The 12,500-nt window shown below is 38.9% G+C and overlaps 1 protein-coding gene across 6 annotated transcripts in view; it reads left to right on the top strand.

Annotated features, from left to right (window-relative positions):
• Window positions 1–12,500, top strand: part of OTOG (otogelin) — an 89,299-nt gene that overhangs the window by 55,499 nt on the left and 21,300 nt on the right. For 5 of the 6 annotated variants that reach the window (XR_013774709.1, XM_079309605.1, XM_079309603.1 and 2 more), the window contains 5 exons: window positions 5,635–5,752; window positions 6,431–6,510; window positions 6,910–10,610; window positions 11,244–11,412; window positions 12,351–12,487. Coding sequence is in view for 5 of the 6 variants with exons in the window: in XM_079309605.1 (XP_079165731.1) it covers window positions 5,635–5,752; window positions 6,431–6,510; window positions 6,910–10,610; window positions 11,244–11,412; window positions 12,351–12,487 (4,205 nt within the window). In the remaining variant the exon portion in view is untranslated. The remainder of the gene's footprint in view (window positions 1–5,634; window positions 5,753–6,430; window positions 6,511–6,909; window positions 10,611–11,243; window positions 11,413–12,350; window positions 12,488–12,500) is intronic. The other variant, XM_079309604.1, reaches the window with a different exon arrangement.

The raw sequence follows: 12,500 nt of genomic DNA, 5'->3' as shown, positions 1-12,500 counted from the left end.
GCTGTGTTTTACAGTAACCATGTTGAATTCTGGCACAGACAAACCTGAAGCAACCTCTGATTTCTGTGACAGAAGAGGGCAACTGTATGCCTCATGGAGCTTCTTGTTATCAAAACACTGAGTTAAAGTGTTAATGGTGTCATTGTGAATCTGCCCATGTTTTGCAGTGCATTATGCTGACAGCCTAATGCAGCTGTTGACTGGCACACTCCAACTTCAGAAAAATGACAGATTTTGTCATTGCCAAATGCCTGTTGCCTCTTGACAAATTCTTGTAATCACAGAGCTGTTGAGGTTTTTGAATGGCAGAATTAGAGGGCTGATGCTATTACCAGGATGTTCATACAGCATTTCAAGCTAAGAACATTTTTGGGACATAACAAAAATATCTCCTTAGTCTTTTGTCTTTGAGGGAGGAATGAGGAAGGTTAAAGCATGTTCCAATTCTCAGTGGTCGTCCATTAACACAGAATGGTGTGTCTTTTCAAGTGTGAAGTCTTCACCCTCCAGTCATTATACCAAAAAATCCTATTTATGCCGATGGAAAACTGAAACAATTTACCTCAGCAAGTGGGATCAGATCAAATGATCAAGAGGTATTTCATTAATCACCACATCCGAGGGCTTGGGTTTCAGAGTTTTATAAGCAGAGGAGCATAGGGCTCCAATCTTTCTCCAGTGTACTTTCACAAGGGCCAGCCTGCTGATGTCTGGTAATTACATGGTCTAAAAATACAGCAGCATTTGTTTAAGTTAATGGAAAAGTTACACCAGCTCCAGAGTGCGCAGGCAAAAGGGTATTGGGTTTCCTGCTGACTATTGTGGATGCTTTGCATATTAGATCAGAAACCCTTGAACTGCAGCTATTCCTGCAGAATCAGAGGATAAATATCAGGAGCAGAATAATAGGCCCAGTAAATCCCCTTGGCCAGAAAGCTCCTCATGAGACTTCTTCATGCTCTGTGACGCAGATTCAAAAGGAAGAATTCTGAGTGACCTGATCCCCACGGCAGCAGACACATATCTGTTTAAAGTCAGCTGATGTGTCACTTTTTCCAGTTTCATAGCAATAAATATTGTCACGTTGGGACACACCAGGGCTGTCAACTATTTGCCACGAGTCACTTCAGGTTTAAAATTGGGTTATTTTCATTATACTTTGCTGTTTTCTGCTATCCTGTTCCCACAAACATTTGAGGAAATTGAGTAGAAAACTGAATTTTGATACGTAGCGTATACTGGTTTGTGTGAAAATACATTTTTTTTCATTCTATTCGGGGTTTTTATGCTGGCAAATGAATTGGTATGCATTGATTCAAGAGAAAGAATACCCTTACTCTTACCAGATGGACAGGCACAAAGTTGTCATGTAAGAAGGATCAATTCCCATTTGAGATTGCTGGAAAATCAGTGTATATAAGGAATTGATGACATTAATGTGAATCTAGCTGCTTTCTTACCTTTTTAAAAAATAATGTGCTCCAACTAGTTACCTTTCATCATTCATATAATTGTCACCCATTTGGGAACACTGAGTTATTTTTATATGGTTATGAAAATGTGATTTGCCCCATATAAATTCTACAACCAAGTATTTAATAATGCTAGTTATGTGCTGTAATAGCTAACTTGCTGTAAATATAAGGCCAGTTTTAGAGAGAATTTTCAGCTAAAATTAAAATGTCAAGATGCACTAAGTATAGCCACACTACACAGAGGCATTTTTCAATGTTTAAGTTTGATACAGAACACTTTTGGTTCCTTTTAATCTTGGTATTTTAATTAACTGGATCCCATACAGAAACATGGTGCAAACCTGAAAATTAAGTTAATTTCAATGAAAAAGTTTTTACCTTAAGTCAGTTTTACATATGATACTACTGACTATTTTAACATCAATTTACTCTCATCCATTTCCATCAGTAGAATTGATTTTCTGGAGTGTCCTGGAGTTGCTGTTGAGTTTAGTTTGAGCTCGTGGGCTTTGTTGTCCCAAAAGATCATGAGGTGGGCACTGGGGCTGGAAAATGCTGAAGAACTGCTGTTGTACCTGCAACTCCCTCCTGTGCCCCTGGACACATCTGCAGCCAGACCAAGGTTACTGTGCAGTAACATCTTTCCTTTTTATGCTACAAACACAAACATCTGACCTACCAGTTTTGGCTGAGTAAAAAGGAGGCGATTAAAGAGTTACTTTAGCACTGTAATAGTAAACTGAGCCATGAGTAGATGAAGGGTAGGTAATTACACTTTGCTTCCAGTGATGTTTTGGCTGGGCACAAAGTTTAATTTTTCCTGTGATATTTGCTTACATTTCTCGTTGCAGAAATTTAGTCATGAGCAGGGTTTGTTACTAGTTTGTGTGTGTTAAGTGGGTAGATAGGATTTCATGTTTCTAAACTTGTAACTGAGGAGACAGGCAATCTAAGTTACCAAGCAGAGTTTTGCCTCCATTATAAATAGAATTAATTCTAAAGCAATTTTTGTGCCTACTAGATTTTTGTAAAAAAATTTTTTATTGAAGTAGCAAAAAAGAAAAAAAAAACCATCAGGTAAGAATGAAAACTCAAATACTTGATTTTTAAAATTATTTTATAGACCTCTATTTTAAATGCAACTTTTTGTCAATGCTGTAACACTTCAAATTTTAGAGTTTATTTTGAAATAAATGGGCATGTTTTGAGAATAACTTGGAATCATTAATATTACAGAGATTCTAACAGTGGCAAATTTTGTCCTGGTGGCATAATAGTGAGCTTAGAAAATTAAGGTCAGGTGGACTTGTGAACAGTAGGAATTGTCAACTCACAGAAAGAAGTGGCGAAGTTATTAAGAGAGGTGGCTGTGACTCAGCAGAGCCTTGTGGTCTGTCTGTGATAAAATAAGTAAAAATCTTCATTAAATGGTAAATTGCTGTTGTTTCCCAGTTTTACTTTTGAAAGCCATGAAGAAGAAAATCATGAATTAGAGGGAAGAAAATGTTCCACTGGTGTTCAAGAAGGTGTGAAAGCAATGGAGCTGGGAAATACCTTTTAGCATATTGTCCTGTTGATACCTGGCACTGTTCACAGCTGTTCTGTGTTGTGCTGATGTGCTCAGCTCCTGTTGGGTGGAAGAACTGTGGGCTCAGCTGGCACATCAGCTGGAGCCACTGTCACCCAGCACCCAGGTCACCATCCTGGGAAGGATTTGCTGTGTCACCAAAGAGGAGACAAATGCTGGTACACTTGACAAGGAGACACATGGCCATCTCCAAATGCCATGACGAATCCTTTTGAGGAACACATGGCCTTGATTCATTGTCTGTGAAGTGTGTGTCATTGTTTGGTGGTGAGGGAGCTCTGCTGCTGCTGCACAGGCTACAGAAAGCTCGTGTTTCTGGTTCCTGGAGGGGGAATTCAAGTATTAAAAAAATGGGAAGCATGTGGTTGAACAGCCCAAGTGACCTCAGCCACTCCTCATGTGGCTTCCCCTCAAGGCCCTGCACCATCTTCACAGCTCCTTTGGGCACTCTCTAACAGCTGAATGTCCTTTTTTATATCACAGTGGCCAAAACTGCACACAGGGCTTGAGGTGAGGCTGTTCCAGCAGGTGTTTTGGGATGTTTTTTGTTTTGTTATCTTTTACGGTGGCTTGATCCTTGGGATGCTCAGGCATTCCAGAAGTTAGGTTGGCAACAGTGAAAACTTTAAAATGTTGAATTACTGAACTGGTGTTTTCTTAACACTCTAAAGAATTTTCTCACAATTCACAACAAAGCACATATGTTATCATACCTTAGGGGTTTACAGAGACATCCTGAGAACTTTCTGAGGAGAAGGAAACCAACTCATACAGATACTCAGTTCTTATTGTGGTGTACTCTTTAATGTAGCCTGAACACTAAAAACTCTGGTACAGCTTGGCCTGGCATACTCAATTCTCTAAAGTCCCTTAACTGGAAAACGAAATGCTCGTTGGTTCTACAGCTCTTTGAAAGCAATTTTTTATGACCAGGTTCACAAATTCTTCTGTTGTCCATAGCTCTTTTTGTAGCAGTAGAGACAAAATTTGAGAACAAGCATGACTTCATTCTTGACTGAAAGCAGCATTTATGAAACACTCAACAAATGTTATGCTTTTGTGTGGTCATTCTCCCTAAATCCTGCCAAGGCATGCAACACCACCAGACTCTAAGCTTAGTCTGTAGGAAGGCTTGAGGAAAATGTGGCTATAATTTCATGAAAGTCTAGGTTCATTTGGAGAATGGGAGCTGGTATGTTATCCCCAGCACTTGGAAGTGTTAATTCATGGCCACTATTCTGCTAAATTGAGAAACTATCAATCTTCATCAGGTTACAGTCTGTCTTCTGCAAGCCTGAACTTTTATTGTGTTTGAAATTTACTCTGTGGCTAATGCTGTGTTCTATGGCCAGACTTAAAAGTTGTAGATTTGTCCCCATACTTTAGGGTAGATTAATGAATGAAATTTCCTAGATTCAACTTGGTTTTATTTACTATTATCACTACTTTTAGTGATTGCCCATGCCAACAGGTCTCTGATATGTTTTGTCTTTCTGCCATGTATCTTCTTTTTGTCCTTAAACCTTGTATTTCTGCTATGTATTTTCTTTTGTCCTTAAACCTTACCACTCAACTAGTCCATGCATACAAAACCTCATGCAGCAATCACCAAAATGTATAGAAAAAAATTCCCTTTCTCCATCAGATTTATGTAACTTTTATTGGTGTCACCAGAAAAGGTCACAGAATTCAGTCACATGTACTTAACTTCTTATGAGAACTTAATAAATTCATATTTTACTGTTATAAGAATTGCATTTTTAAAAGCAGTGACAAATTACATTCCTGGATAAAATAAGATGTAAAAGGGGTAACACTAGATGGCAACATACACACCCTTTTGTCTGGGTTTGATTTCTTTTTTTAAGAAAATTATTTTTATTTTAAGAGAAGACATTAATGGTTACTAATGGCAGGGACATAATTACTTATATGTCCAGATTCCCTAAATTGCAGAAAAAAATATTCTCAGTATCTTTGTGGAAAATTTGACTGTCTTCAAGAAGAAACAAAAGAGCTACTCCTTGTATCTCAGTCAAGCAAAGATCAGGAGAACTTAAAAAATACTTAAAAAGAATTTCCATTTTGAGGTTATTTTCGAAGTAGTTAGCATTTTCTTTCTGATGTATAATATTGACATTTATTAAGAGCAGTTTCTCTTTGTATGCTCTGAACATCACTGCTCTGAGCTCAGGCTTGCCAGTTTAGAGGGGATTCATGTATGATGATGGTTGTTTTCTGCAGGTATAATTGTACAGAAAATGTCACTGCCCTACCCTGACTGCTACTAGAAGAGCTGTGGTGGGCTGTCATAGTGCAGATGAAATCCAGATATATCATGTAAATTGTGCAGGTTTTGGAAGAGCCACTGGGCTAATCCAGCATTATGCAGGAAACTGTTCTGTTGGAGATGGAGGAGAGCTGGAGTGCATTTGAATTTGTGTTTCTGTTATATGACTTGAAAGTCTTTCAATAAATACTGTGTGTGTAGCTGCTACAGTGGCAGTAAGGCATGTCTCTTAGTGATTTGCATCTGTGTGTGTTTCAAGACTGGTGTTTGTTGTTTTTCAGATGTCAAATTTAAGCTTCTGTCCCGTTCTACGTGTGAATGGCGCTATGATGCCTGCACAAGCCCTTGCTTCAAGACATGCAGGGACCCTTTGGGAAAAAACTGTCAGACAGTGCCAAAGTAAGTGTCTGTGTTTTTATGGAAAAATGTGTAATTTAGGCAAGATATTTAAGCAGGATAATAGCAGTAGCAGGGCCCAAATGTACACTTAATATATCAGGACTGTGTTCTTGGGTAAGTAGGTAAGTGAAAGAAAAAAGAAATGGAATGAGACTTGCTGCTGCAGCCACATAAACCTGATGAAGCAGCCTTTAGTGTACTGTCAGGCTCTGGAATAACTGCTATTTTTGTAACTTTCATTTTGAGAGTATTATAGAGTATTAATAAAGAAAGGTTATCACAACTTTGTTTCAAAGAGTTGTGCCCCTGCTTTTCCATTATGTCATTGCAACAGTTATATCTGGCCTTGCTTTTTTCCTGTGAAGTGGAATTTGTGCTAAATCCAGTAAAACTGACACTCAGATTTTGACATGTAAAAATACTGGGTATTTCTTATTGCAATAATATTAACTCTTGAACCTGTGACTATTCGTTTAAAAAAAGCTGAATGTCACAGAGATCATGTTTTTCCTTAGATCTGAGTGTCACTGGAGGTCCTGGCAATGACATTTTGAAGAAGCACACTGAGGTGAAACAGACTGCTTAAACATACTGCATATATAGATTATTTTCCTGAAATCAAATGCTTGATCCAGAAGATACTATTCAACTTGTTAGTACTAATTGTTTTTCTTTTAGAGTGGAAGGATGCATCCCTGCCTGTCCTGTCAACATGTTGCTTGATGAAATCACTCAAAGATGCGTGTATTTTGAAGACTGTATGTCTGAAAAATTATATGTATCGTATATTAGAACTTAGCTTTATAATTAATTAGTTCTTTAGTCATAATTTTAAATATCAGTGCCTACATGTGTGTAACTGTGACCTTAGTAATGTGAACCTTGAGCTCACTAAACATATTTTAGTTAAAATAATGTAGTTCCTCAAAAATGAGACAATTTTTAAATTAAGAAATATGTTCTTTCTTCATAAAACACTTCAGTAGCATTAGATGTCAAGGAAATGATTTAATGAATTTATGTTTTAATTTGTCTAGTGAGTTTTAGAAGTTTAAAGGCGATTGAAAAAATCAGTTACAAGTTAACCTAGAACTCTGCTAGCTCCATCACTATAATTATTGATGAATTTCAGGCTGTTTTCTTGTGTCTGATTTCAGGCATTGAACCTGCAGATGACAGTCTACCTTTGCTTCTCAGCATTCAAACCTCAGCAGTTCCACATTTAACACCCAGTGCAAGTTTGGCAGTGATCAGTGAAGAGGTGACTTCATTTCCTGTACCTGAAGCAAAGGACACAGAAACTCCACTTGCTACAGAATTGCAACTCACTGCAACTACAGGGAAACCAGAATTTTCATCTATTACATCCAATAAAACGCTTCCAGGCTTAACTTTATCACCAAATATTTCTTCACAGTCAACAGAAATGACATCTGGGAGAAGCACTACAGCAGTGACTGGGACAACAAAATCTAATGTAAGCTTGTCTGCTTCTGTTGACATTTCTCCTTTTCCATCTGCTTTCAGTCCAGAAACTTCCACAGGGATACAACTGACCAGTAGTGGCTCCACTAAACTGCTGAGGGCTACAGAACCTCAGACAGCACCTGCTACACGTGCAGTGACCACAAGAACAGAATCAGAGACCAAACCAATGGCTACTTCTGTTTCTACTGGGGCACCACTTAGAACAACAGAAATGCCAGTTGAAACTAAAATGATGGAGTTATCAGAAATGGCCACAAGAACACTTCCTACAAAAGAAGCACAAGTAAAACAAGAAGGAGTTACAACATTTACACCCAGTTCATTGGAATCAGTAACAGAAAAAACTACTGCATATGTGCTACACTTTTCTACATCACCTCTGAATGTGTCTTCATATACACCACCAGTAAACTTAACAGGAGCTTCAGAAGGGACGAAAATAAGTGTAGAACAGTCTTTTACCACAGTAGCTAATGTTACAGTGACATCATTTTCTCCTATACTCACTACTTCATCTTTGTTAAAGCCAGTGTCTTCAGCAACAACAGAAGCAGCAGCTGTTTTAACCAAAGAGAGGGTGAAGACTACATTTTTACCAACATCCACACCATCTATTTCATTAGGAAAGACAACTACAGAACCTCCTCTTGGGATGGTTCAACACCTGACTGGTACTCCAGAGGTTCTTTTCACTACAACTCTAGGTCCAAAGATGACAACTCTACAAACCCAAGAGAGATCATCAGAAACAACTCTATCATCTGCAACTCCTAAAAAGGAAACTCCAAAAATAACATCTCATGTGGAGCATACATCAAGTTCTTATTTCCCTCCCTATTCCCCACATCCTAGTTCTAGTACTGAAAAATCCTTCATTCTTTCTACAAAGAGACCTGCAGTGTCTGTTCCTACTCCTGCTTCTCCAGCTTCAGGTGAATTAAAAAAAACATTTAAAACTGTTTCAACTACTGGATATCCCTTGCACATGGTTCTAAACACAACTGAGTTCCTGACTACATTGTACACTAAATATCCTGTCATGGCTGAGACTATCAGTGTGACACCTTTGTCTGTTAAGGTAACATCCAAAATAACATCTCCTCTTGAAATAGCCACAAAGTCAACTGTGTTTTCTGGAAAAATATCTACTGAATACAAGTCAGCTCTGGTTTCAAGCACAGTGAGGACAAGCACTCCAGCATATTCAGGTAGTGTTACCACATCAGCAATGAAAACCAAAGAAACCATCAAAGAAACAGCTCCTTTTGTAGCTACAGAATCACTTCAAAGAACATCAATCACTGGATCTCCCCTTGCTCTCCTTAGTGGGACTGAAACCACATTGTTGACAACACAGCCTGATAAATCACAAATAGAAAGTATTGCTACCATCTCTACTGGAAAGCCACCTGCTTTGCCTTTCTCACCATCAGCTGCTCTAATCACTTTCAACATTTCTCTTCCTTCACTACCCTCAGATGCAAAAGAAGCATCACTGACAACTCTCAGTCCCATGCATACATCTCATGAAATATCCTCTTTATATCCTAGAACAACTATACAAAAATCTGTGGTAACAACAGAAAAGACCTCTGCAGCCCAAACTTTCTCTATTTTATCTTCTACATTAGAACAATCAAGTTCACTAACAACAGTACCAGATGAAAAATCACTAGTGAATATCACTGCTGCCACACTCTCCCCAACCTCTGAATTCAGCAGCCAGCTCATAACAACCAAAGAAAAATCCTCTCAGTCCCCATCTGTTGCACTTCCAGTAACAAAGTCTTCTTACACTTTCTCCACCTCTGAGTATCTAGGAGATAAATTATTTTCTTCACCTTCTTTAACACAACTGTTACCAGAAGTAACAACTGCACCAACCAAAATGGTTTCTACAGCATTAAAACCTGCAGTCCAAAGTATAACAGAAGCAGTGAAAATTCCAGAAGCTGCAGCTCAGCCATCCCTGCCTCCATCTTCTGCAAGCCTCTTTTCCTTGGAGACATCTTCAGGAGCTAAACTTTCTGTCCAGACCACAAGGACCACCATTGTACCACCTTCTACTCAGAAGACTACAGAATTTGGTTATCAGACCTCTGGACCCTCATCGACAAGCCAGGTTCACCTGTATCCTGCAGAGTCTCTAACAAAACCCCCTGGTCAGACACAACCTGCTTTTAGCACAACTGAAGCTACAGTAGAACTGACTTCCTCACACCCCTTGGAGACCTCCCTGCCTGAAGACACTCATTCAAGTGTGTTACCTACCTCAGTAGGACCTACCAAAGTTATTTTACCAACTCAAAAGTATTTGCATTTAACTGGTGCAGTCACACTGCCATTTGTGTCACGAACTTCTGTTTTGCAGCCTGCGGTCCCAGCTGGAGCAACAACAACAGCTGACTTGATTTTTGGCACCAAATTTCCCTCTCTCTCACCAGAAGTTCTTGCTCCTTCCTCTACTTTAACAACCATTAGAAAAGAAACTTTTCCTTCCTTTTCCACACAGAAGGCAGCTACAGATCTAAAACTCACACATCAGGCCTCATTTACTAAATCCCTTGATTCAAAACAAACACTTGAAGCATCACTCTCACCAGATTCTGAGTCAACCTCTTCAGTGGTCTTGCTCCCAGGAACAACAGAAATTCCTGTTGCATTGGGACCCACATCAAGGAGAAGTGGTACAGAGGGAACTGTGGTGCTGCCTAAGCAGGTCACACCTTCAGCCAGCACCTACAGTTCCATCATCCCACCAAGGACAGCCTTGCCCACTGGGGCCCATTCATCAGCTGCAGCTTCATCCCCTCCAGCAATGAGCAGTGCTGGGCAAAACCTCAGCACTGCATCAGCAGCTTCAGACAGAGCAGCAGGCACAGAGCCCATCTCCAGCTCTCTTCCTGTCCCTACAGAGGCAAAAGGAGCCCTGGACACAGTAAAATCTGAAGAGTCAGGATTAACAACTGGATTCCAGTCTGTCCTTACTCAGGGAGTTGCTGTTGCACCTCACACATCTCACCCTCCCTATTTCACAAACACAACTTCCCTTCTGTCCACTGTACATTCACCTGCTGCATATAAACCACTTTCTTCTACAGCTCCATCATCAGTCAGTGATACTCAAACTTCAAAATCTGAAATAACATCTGAGATGCAAACACCTTCTGTGAGCTCACTGCTAATGATATCTGATCATCCAAATGACACAGCAGCTCCATCAGTTTCCTCATTTACTTCATCTACCAAACCACTTCATGGCTTGACTACAACATTTTCTGATGGACTGGCAATAGTTGAAGCCATGGCAGGAGCTGCAGCATCACCTTTTGTGTTGCCTCAAGAAACAGCAACTCTTCAAACTTGTACAGTGAGTTGATAAAAACAATTTACTGGAAAATGCCTTAGTTACTTTTGCACATTGATTAAAAAATTAAATTGGGAGCCATGCCTTGATCTTTATGATTTAGAGCATCTTTATCAAACAAGGAAGCCTTGTTTTCCATTATATCTGAAACTTTGGATAGCTTCATTGTGCAGGACATCTTTTTTGAAATGTTATATTGCACTGGGTTTTAGGCCTCAGTTTTTTGAGTGTGACTATTATAAGAATGGGGTTTTTTGGCAAAATATGGTGTTTCATATTGTCCAGTATCAGTGTTTTGTCACACTGCCCTCCTCAAAGCACATTTTTCCAGACATGCCTGTTACCATTCCTGCTTGCTTCCTTCCATATCTTCACTTCTCAACATTTTCATTGTGAAGTTAAAAATTCATTAGTGCTGTTCTCATCTTTACTATAGAACAACAGTGTTAATCTGTCCTTGGAATAGTCAGGTTTTCAAAGGTGCTCTTTGCTTCTTGCTTCCATCAGCATCATGGGGATCAATAAATATTCATTGCCTGAAGAATGTGAACCCCTTTTTCACCAAACAAATATACAATATTGTGATACTGACTTGGTATGAATTGTAACCTCTCTCTTTTACTGAATCTGCCCTAGCCAATCACAGAGAGTGAGTGCATAAAACACATTTGTTTGGATGGACAACTGATCCAGGTTAACAAGTCACAGAACTGCCCATACAATGCTACTCAGCCCAGCTGTGGAGTTCTAGGATTTGCTACTCAAACAAATGGTGACAAATGCTGCCCAAAGTGGGAATGTGCATGTAAGTTTTAATTCTGCAGTACTTTTGAAATGCATTCAGGTAACAATTTAATGCACGTGTGAGAAGGGTAAGAACTGACTCTCCTATACCATAGCATAGAAAATGCTCATTATTTTGGGTTACTCATTGTCTAGGGAAACTTAGTAGTTTTACATCCACGGAAATAACATAAAAATGCTCCTTTAATGTACTTAACATTAGGTATCTGCAGTGGGTATGTTAAAGTCTGACTTAGACACATCATCTCTCTAATCAGGAGACACCTAATCAATACAGATTTTTCAGTTAATTTTTATCTGTTTCAGGATGAAAAGATTCCCTAGACTGTTAATTACTTCTGTTAGCAGTTTGGGGACTCTGTACTACAGTCACTCCCATCAATTACCTGGAACTGGGCAGAAAGAATCCAAACATTAAGAAAAATTCAATTTCATCATAGCAAATGAAGTATGCAGAGATAAGCTATTGTAACTTATGCTTAGGCTTTAGAGTTTGAAATAACTTGGAATAGAACTCCAAGCCCACTGAAGCAGGGAAGCTTTAGCAATAAGACAGAGGACAAATGAAACTTTTCACCTAAGGAATAAGACTTCAGGGGAACTGTGGATCTGGCATGATCTGCTGTCACTCATAGTTTTTTTAGTTTAATGTTTCTAAAAATTGCAAACCTTTGTTGGCAAAAACTGTAAGGGAACAACTGGTTGCAGAGGTCTGCAGGTTGTACCTCTGAAAGCATGCAGGATTTGATTCTGCTCTCCATTTACAAAGATGCACTAGTACCAAATATGAAAATATGAAACCTCTTAGTAAGCTGGTTCATTTTATATTTATTTTTGTTTATTTTATTTTATAATTTCAGTTTGTCTTCATATTTTGTAAGATTTGCCAGAATTCTAAAATAATTTAGAAAATGAATTTACTTTATTTTTTTCCCTTAGGTCGTTGCACCATTTTCTCTGATCTGAGCATTGTAACCTATGATGGAAATCATTTGGCTTTATTCAAAGAAGCATCCTACATTGTTAGTCAAACTCCAGATGAAACTATAATCATCCATGTCCTTGACTGTAGAATGGTAACTAACATTT

This window comes from Erithacus rubecula (genome assembly GCF_903797595.1).
Source record: "Erithacus rubecula genome assembly, chromosome: 6".
In the NCBI taxonomy this organism is placed as follows: domain Eukaryota; kingdom Metazoa; phylum Chordata; class Aves; order Passeriformes; family Muscicapidae; genus Erithacus; species Erithacus rubecula.
The sequence above is the reverse complement of the archived record's forward strand: the minus strand, read 5'-3'. Positions and strand labels throughout refer to the sequence as shown.